At 47.2% G+C, this 9,044-nt stretch overlaps 1 protein-coding gene across 1 annotated transcript in view; it reads left to right on the forward strand.

Moving 5' to 3' along the window:
- The first annotated feature begins 4,209 nt into the window (after positions 1 to 4,209).
- LOC108798759 (zinc finger protein 585A-like) overlaps positions 4,210 to 9,044 on the forward strand; it is an 80,861-nt gene continuing 76,026 nt past the window's right edge. The window contains exons 1-3 of the mRNA XM_018570542.1: positions 4,210 to 4,296; positions 5,753 to 5,855; positions 6,920 to 7,778. Coding sequence (XP_018426044.1) covers positions 4,210 to 4,296; positions 5,753 to 5,855; positions 6,920 to 7,778 — 1,049 coding nt within the window. The remainder of the gene's footprint in view (positions 4,297 to 5,752; positions 5,856 to 6,919; positions 7,779 to 9,044) is intronic.

The following is a 9,044-nucleotide window of genomic DNA, read 5'->3' on the forward strand; positions in this document are numbered from 1 at the left end:
ACAGAACCTTGGGAATTCCCCATCGGTAGCTGCACATAGGCAAAGGGTTGGGATACTATGACATCACTGACCTTATATGGCCACATGGCTATAAATGACATTGACATAATATTGCCATATGATGTCAGCAAAAGCATCGGGGCCCCTTTGTTTATGTGCAGCTGCGGGACAGGGAATGCCTTGGCAGCAGCTGATTGGGCAGGTGGCACCATGTCCCTTCTGGGTTCAGAGGAGCTCAGATTCAGACCAAACCTGAGCGCATTCCTTATGTCCTGTCCTTAGAGTTACAAGAAGTTTGTGGGTGACTTTGCCACTTCTTTAATTTCCTGGGATTCCATACAGGAACATCATCAGATCCCTCACATTGACACAAAATGGACTGGGACACAAGAGAACCACCACTGATTGCCCCAAAGTGGATGCCATGTAGAGAGTGTGTGATTTCTGTGGTGCTAGGGTAGGGGCTTCACTCTCTAGCCGCACCTCCCCTACTGACACCAGGCTGAGCAAATTTGAGTTCACACAGTCCGAATACTAGAGAACAAAGGCCTGACGAGTTGTCATCCTGAAGACATTAACACAGATCTGATCACTAGATCTACTGCACTATATAGTGCAGGAAATAAGATTTTTAGTTATACTTTTATAATTTATTGTATTTGGGAAACTATTGTTTATTTGCAGTGTGAGCTGTACAAAGCAGCATCTATTTTAAGTATAGACTGCGACATACAGAGGAGAGGAAGTATAGACAACGACATAAGGAACTATAGAAGGACGTCATGATGGAGAACCGGCCGGCCCTCACATCACCGGGTAAGAGGAGACTTTCATTTCTTGAGTATTGAGGATCCCCCTAGATACACACATCCTCTGATATAAAGACATAGAAACAATGTATTCAGTCAGTGTGTGTGTTTCCTACAGATGGGTCCAGGAAGAGAAAGACCCCAGAGAGATGTCCCCGCTCTCTGTATTCCCGGCATTCCACACAGGAACGTCAGGAGATCCCTCAGACCCGTCCTTTGTATTCCCAGGATTCCACACAGGAACCTCAGGAGATCCCTCAGACCCGTCCTCTGTATTCCTGGGATTCCACACAGGAACGTCAGGAGATCCCTCAGGCCCGTCCTCTGTATTCCTGGGATTCCACACAGGAACGTCAGGAGATCCCTCAGGCCCGTCCTCTGTATTCCTGGGATTCCACACAGGAACGTCAGGAGATCCCTCAGGCCCGTCCTCTGTATTCCTGGGATTCCACACAGGAACGTCAGGAGATCCCTCAGGCCCGTCCTCTGTATTCCCGAGATTCCACACAAGAACATCAGGAGATCCCTCAGGAACATCCTCTGTATTCCCGAGATTCCACACAAGAACATCAGGAGATCCCTCAGGAGGATCAGGTATGTGACACTGAGGATCTTGATCATGATACTCTTGTATTTCATCTTGTTAAAAAAAATATGTTGTATTGTGTGGTATCCAGGATGAAGATCTGATTGTTGTTAAAGTTGAAGATGATGAAGAAGAGACTTATGTGGTGGATGTTGAATCGTGTAAAGAGGAGGAAATCCCTCCAGAGATCAGCACAGGTGAGGAATAAACACTAAATCCCGAAAAGAGTCCCAGATTCTCCTTGTCCCAGAATCTCTTCTTCCCCCTCCTCTGTCAGTAGACAGTAATGGGGGGGACGGAATGTTTCTAGTGGGGGGAGTCAGGAACCATCAGCCTCTATTAGACTCCGGCTCTCCTCCTCACATCATGTCATTGTGTGTTACCAGCCAAGAGATGTGACCAGTCCCCCCCCCACACACACTCTTTGGGGTCTCTCATACATCTCAGTACAGGGGGCTTCACTCTCATCTTCATTCACAGACACTCAGAGAGGCGTCAAAGCTGAGGAGGAAGAAGGACTTGTGAGGATTAAAGAGGAGGAAGTTCTTTCAGAGATCAGCTCAGGTGAGGGATAAACCCTACAGAATACAGAAAGAATCACAGATTGTAATGGAGCAAACAAACCATGTTGAACATCATGGTGGTAGTACATTTGTAGAAAAGTCTGGAGTCTACAACAGTCCTTCATTAATAGAAGTTATCAGACAGTATATAGATCTTCTGGTATAGGTCCGATGTAGGTGTAGGATAAGATTCAGCAGTTGGTCATGAATAGATTTGAATACTCCTATGTAGGGCTTACCCAATCTTCAAACTTTGTGGACCCTAGCCAAGGTGTCTCCATCTTCTGGTCTTGAGAAGGCAACTTTGATATCCTCTATGATGGTAGTAAGTATGGATTTTCATCTGATGATGGCTTCAGATACCCAGAAATGACCACGCCTGATATCTGGAGTGTCATCTGTGTTCTTGCTGTCTCTTGTAGTTCCCAGTAAAGGAGAGTAATGTAGGATAACTGCTACATGGTTCAATGTGCATGACTGACATGAGGAGTGTCTGTGGTAGTGAAAACTTACCTCCTAGTAACTGTTACATGGAGATGGCCTATTAAAGGGGAACTATGGGGTCAGGGCTTTTCCCCATAGTTCTCCTAAGGGTCACGGGAGAACACAAACTAGCGTTGTCCCGTGACCCAAAGCTCAGTATATTGCGAGCTACAGCTCGCGGTATACTGAGACGCCGCAGCCGGAACGGATCCCGACATTACTGTCGAGATCCACCCAGCTGCGTGAGTGACAGTTGGCTCTGTCTATCTAGAAACAGAGTCAGCTGTGCCCGCCCCCTCCCCCGTCCATTCCGCCAGTCAGCGTTGGAGGATCGGACTGGAAGGGGGGGGGGTCCCTGCAGGGAGCCGTGAGTGACAGTCACGGATCTCTGCCGTGACAGGATCGAGAAGCGAGTGAGCGCCGGTATGTGTTCATACTTGGTTCAACAGCATCGCAGACCTCACGGTGATAGACCGTCTCCTTTGCCAGTAGGAATGTGTGGGAGGCATTATGGATCAGCAAACTATATGCCTGCCCAATATACCGGAGGGAGGAGTGAAATATTCCCTTTGACCATACAAATATGAACATCTACTACATCAGTTGTTTGCCTGAACGCTTCTGCATGCAAAACAGATATTCCTGAATGCAAAGTATTTGAAAAGGTTTGACCAGGAGGAAGGCTTCCCCCTTCAAAGGTTACAACAAGATTTGTGAGTGCCGATGAAGGAGGAATGCATCGGACTTTGCATTCAAATCATTAAAGTGGTACTGGACCACGTGATGGAGGCACTATCATTTTTTTGTATGTTCTTTTGGACTATCTCAGGTTTCCAGGGGATGCCAATGATCATGACCAAAGACTATACTAGCTCACACACATGCTAGTGGTCCAGCGCTCCACCAATATCTGCACTTTACACCTGTCTGCAGCTTTCTGACTGAGTCATTTTAATACACCAATGTGAGTCTGTCATTGTTTCTTACAGATGGATCTTGTCACATAAATACTCCAGAGAGATGTCCCCGTCCTCTGTATTCCCAGGATTCCACACAGGAACATCAGGAGATCCCTCAGACCCGTCCTCTGGATTCCACACAGGAACATCAGGAGATCCCTCAGACCCGTCCTCTCTATTCCCGGGATTCCACACAGGAACATCAGGAGATCCCTCAGACCCATCCTCTGTATTCCCGGGATTCCACACAGGAACATCAGGAGATCCCTCAGACCCGTCCTCTGTATTCCCGGGACTCCACACAGGAACATCAGGAGATCCCTCAGACCCGTCCTCTGTATTCCCGGGATTCCACACAGGAACATCAGGAGATCCCTCAGACCCGTCCTCTGTATTCCCGGGATTCCACACAGGAACATCACACAATCTCAGACCATTATCCGGTAAATAGAACAGCTGTGAAATTCTGGTACAACTTCTAGTACTGGTGCAGGAATGTATCCCAGAAAGCAGGCAATGAACATAAATCGCAGCCAATCGCCTACTCTGGGCTTGATGAAAAGATATTTTTGGCTCATCAGCACTTAATATAACTCCTACTGGCCAGTCTGGGAAGTGTGATTACAGGAAGCATGTCTGACAACCAGGTCCAAGAGCTAGAGGTTGAATGACGCTGTATGGACCCGTAGGAGAGTTTATCAAGTAGGCTCTTCAGCCGAGACGGGCTGCATCTTAATGGGAAAGGTGCAGCATTCCTGGGGGGGGAAATGGTAGAAAGACTGGAGGAGCTTTTAAACAGAGAGGTGAAAATGCCGAGCTTGATTGAGATTGAATATGGGTCAGTGTATGTCGTGCACTCACTTCCTCCTTCCAATCCAGATGTGTGGACGCTGGAAGTGACTGCATGACATAGACTGATAGAGATTGCAGTCATTTTAAACCATCCATTAATGGTGATTATAGAGGGCTCACCAACGTGACTTTCACTGCAGTTTGTTTTATTTCTTATTAACCACTTGAAGGCCATAGTGTTTCACCCCCTTCCTGGCCAGGCCATTTTTCAGTATTCAGCGCTGCGGTACTTTGACTGATGTTTATTCCGTCATGCAACGCTTTACTGAAACGATTTTCATACCATTTTTTGGGGACAGATAGAGCTTTCTTTTGGTGGCTTTTATTCACCAATGGGGTTTTTATTTTTTACTATATAACAAAAAAAGTACCCTAAATTTTGAAAAAAAACATGTTTCCCTATAAAATGTTATGAAACATTTTTTTTCACCCCAATTTTTTGGTAAAATATAAAAGTCGGGGTCACGTCGGGTAAATAGACACTAAACATGTCAACCTTTAATATTGCGCGTGCCCGCAAAATCGCAGAAAACGACCGCAGCCAAAATTGGCCATAGGCGACGCTTTAAACGTTTTTACCGCTCATCAGTTTAGTGTCATCAGTGATTGATGGCCCTAGAATTATTGTTCTCACTGCGACGTTCGCGGCGATATGTAACATGTGCTGCATAATGGGCGCAATCGTCGGTTTCGTACATAGGCGCACCCGACGCATGTTTGCGCGTGTATCTGGGGGGCGGGGGACTTTAAAAAAATGTTTGTGTTATTCTTTTTTATTTTTTTTAGCTTCTTTATTTTTTTTAGCTTCTTTATTTTTTTTAATGCTGTAATTTTTTTTTTTTGACTTAACTTTATTGCTATAACATAGGGGACTAAGGAATCCCCTATGTAATAGCCAGTTCACCAAACAGGTCCTCTTTATGGAGACATCAGGGGTCTCAAGACCTCTGATGTCACCTAGGGACCCCCACAGAAGCTGATGAAGCACAGATCTGCTCCATCAGCTTCTCTCCGGTGTTCTGCACCGGAGAGTGACACTGAATGCAGGAAGTGATGTAATATACATCACTTCCTGCATTCGGGGACAAGAAGAGAGATCAAAGGGATGATCAAGTAATGATCATCCCTTTGATCTCCTGTTAGAGCGTCGCCGTGCCGGTCCCAGCCGCACCGGCCACATCGGAACACGGGACCGGCAGCGGCGGCGAAGAGACGAGCAGGAGGAGGTACGTGGGGGGGGGGGCGGCGCACACCCGCAGATCCTGCAAGCGATCGGGCGTCTCTAGAGACGCCTGACCGCTTGTATGTAAACAGCCATCGCTGGCTGTTTACATGCTGACGGTTTTCCCTCTCGTGTGCGGCGCTCAGCGCGGACACGAGAGGGGGGAGGGGCAGGACGTCTTAAGACGCCCTCCCGCTCTGAGCAGACGTCCATCTGGCCGTTCACAAACGGCCATGGACGTAAGGTAGTTAATTTTATTATAAATGTTTCTTTCTTAGGATGAAGATCTAATTAAAGTGGAGGTGAAAGATGAAGAAGAGTCGTCTGTGAGGGGTGATGAGCCATGTAAGGAGGAGGAGATCCTGCCAGAGCTCAGCACAGGTGAGTAATAAACACTAAATTCAGAAAAGAGTCAACAGAATGCGAGGGGCAGGCCACACAGATGACAGGGCCCTGATCCTTCCCCACTCTAATGAAAATACAAGAAAGCCTTTTTGTGGGGGCTTTTAAGGTGCCACATGTGTATGGCCGTGTCCTGTGGCCCCTTAAAATCCCCCACAAAAAGGCTTTCTTGTATCTTCATTGGATAATAGGGGTGTGGTGCCACATTGCTCATAAGCTTTATATACAATTTTGGCAACCTTCCCCACTCTAGCCTTAACTAACAAACCTGCTCCGTCTGCATTTTGTAGGGAACATAAAAGGGGCTTTGTCCATATTTTATTTCTTTTAGGAAGGACTGGAAAAAAAAAAAGCAATGAAAAGCCTGTTGATGGAGCTCAGCAGCTCAAGATTAATTTTACACACAAGTGAAGGAGTTATTCCTTCTCTTTAAACTCTATTTAGTTTTGGATTGTCATGTATCTGGGTGGAGACTGAATGTGGGAGGAGGCTTCCCTTGCACCTCGTGTCCCAAAGACTCTGGAGTTGGGAACAGAGTCTGAGTGGACAGCGAGTGGCACAGGTGCCAGTAGTGATCACACCGTGCAAGCTGGAGGCACCACACCAAAGGCTTAGATGTCCAAGGGTATTTCATTATAGAAGGTAAAGAAGGCACCACACCAAAGGCTTAGATGTCCAAGAGTAATTATTTCATTATAGAAGGTAAAGAAGGCACCACACCAAAGGCTTAGATGTCCAAGAGTATTTCATTATAGAAGGTAAAAAAGGCACCACACCAAAGGCTTAAAAGTCCAAGGGTATTTCTTTATAGAAGGTAAAGAAGGCACCACACCAAACGCTTAGATGTACAAAAGTATTTCATTATAGAAGGTAAAGAAGGCACCACACCAAAGGTTTAGATGTCCAAGAGTATTTTTTGTCTCCCAATAGAAGATAAAAAGGGCACCATAGGGGTTCTAAACCTTCCCAACCTGACCCAAAACTAAAAAAAGAAGTAGAAATACACTTTTATGACTCCTGTTTCCCTCATGTATTTCCTCCAGATGGAAAGTACAGAAGGTACAATACCGAGAAACATCCGGTTGTCCCTTCAGATGGTGAAGTAGAAGGTGATGATGACACACATGATTCTTCAGAAGGAAATCCCATTGCCCGAGATATTCTTCCAGCACATCATGGTGCCGATCCATTATCTCATCGTTCTTCCCATGGCGGTTGTTTTTCAGAAGACTTTTCTCCTACAACTCGTTGTACAGCCCACACACAGGGACAAATTTTCCAATCTCCTGAGTGTGGCAAATGTTTTACCGGACAAGCAGAACTTATCCCACTCCAGAGGAGTCACGCAATGGAGAAGCAGTTTTCATGTCCGGAGTGCGGGAAATGTTTCACCCGTAGAGAGTCTCTCATTTCGCACCAGAGGTCGCACGTCGGGGAGAAGCCATATGCATGCTCGGAATGTGGGAGAGGATTTTCCTGTAGAAAACTTCTCGTCAGGCACCTGAGAATTCACACGGGGGAAAAGCCTTATTCCTGTTCCGAATGCGGCAAATGTTTTAGCCAGAAAACGACTCTTATCAGACATGAGCGAGTTCACACGGGGGAGAAGCCGTACACGTGTTCCGAATGTGGGAAGTGTTTCTCCTTGCGGGAAACTCTTATTTCCCATGAGAAGACCCACACGGGGGAGAAGCCGCATTCCTGTTCAGAATGCGGGAGATGTTTCTCCTGGAGGAAGCTTCTGACTAGACACCAGAAGATTCACACGGGTGAGCGCCCGTATTCGTGTTCTGAGTGTGGGAGGGGCTTCGCGCAGAAGTCCAACCTCGTCCAGCACCAGAGGATCCACACGGGAGACATGCCATATTCCTGCTCTGAGTGTGGGAGACGGTTCCCTAAAAAGTCCTCCCTCATCTCACATCTCAGTTCTCACAGGTGACCCAGGGTTTCTGTGAGATTCCACCGAGTAAGCATGTGAGCACCTTTACATAAAGAGGACCTGTCCTGTGAAAGCTGTGTCCATAAAAGGCAAACAGAGGACAAAGGACTAGTCACCAGGAATGCCTGTAAGCTCCCTGCATCTTATCTTTCCCCCATTATTTATTCTGTGTGGAGGCATAACTTAATCCTCCTGTCCCATCGCACTCCTGACCGGACAAAAACCCAAATCCAACTGGGTGGGTGCGGTGGTGACAACGGATGCCTCCGTGAAATGTAGATAGATGAAAGTAGTCACTCGCACTCCATGATATTAAAGTCAATGCTGTTTATTGACTGAGATAACACACATCTCCTTAGCGACGTTTCGAGACCATGCGGCCCCTTCCTCAGGCAAACAGAGTGCGGAGGCAGCCATCTTTGTAGAGTTGCCCCTCTTATAACAGGTCTGATGACTGGTGAGGGGAATACTCAGGTAACAGCAGGAGATATGCAGAAAGCACAGAATGAATGAAGCAGGGAGATCCTTGCATTGCAGGTTCTCAGGTACAGCTTCCTCTCCAGCAAGGAGAACATGGAGCAAAACCGTTATTATTATTATTAGGGATGCACCGATACCGGTATTTTGGTACCGATATAATTTTTTTCCCGGTACTCGACGATACCAGATACCGAGTAACGGAAGTCCCATTCAGGAAGCCAGGTGGCGTGTAATGACTCGCCACCTGGCTTCCTGATTAGCCGGGCAGCGTGTAAAGACTCCTCACTCGGCTTCCCGATTAACATGAAAGTCTCTTACCTTGTCCAGCCTGTCACCCCCGGGGCCTCTCCAGCTAGAAGGCGGCCTTCCTCTGGTACCCAGCCAGAGCCGTCTGGCCGGCCAATCAGGAAGACGGGCGCCGTGTAATGACGGGGGAGCGTGAAGCCAGCTTCCAGGCCAAGCAGAATGCCGGGCGCTGCGTCATCGCATGCTGCCCTTCACTTTCAGCCTGATAAAGGGGACCCTGTGCGGCCCCGAAAGCGCTTGATTCCACTTTGAGTGACTTCTAAAAATAAAAACGAAGATTCACTAAAACGTTGACGTATTCTGTCATATTTGGAGTGCTGGTGACATCTCTTCACAACGATTTTACTTGATGCGGTGCCATCCGTAGTCATTGCGAGCACCCATTTCTTCTTATGGGAAGTCCGGTAAGGTGTGCTACAGGTCCTTGGACATTTATTACATGC

The sequence above is a fragment of the Nanorana parkeri genome, unplaced genomic scaffold, assembly GCF_000935625.1.
Source record: "Nanorana parkeri isolate BGI_ZX_2015 unplaced genomic scaffold, ASM93562v1 scaffold1552, whole genome shotgun sequence".
In the NCBI taxonomy this organism is placed as follows: Eukaryota; Metazoa; Chordata; class Amphibia; order Anura; family Dicroglossidae; genus Nanorana; species Nanorana parkeri.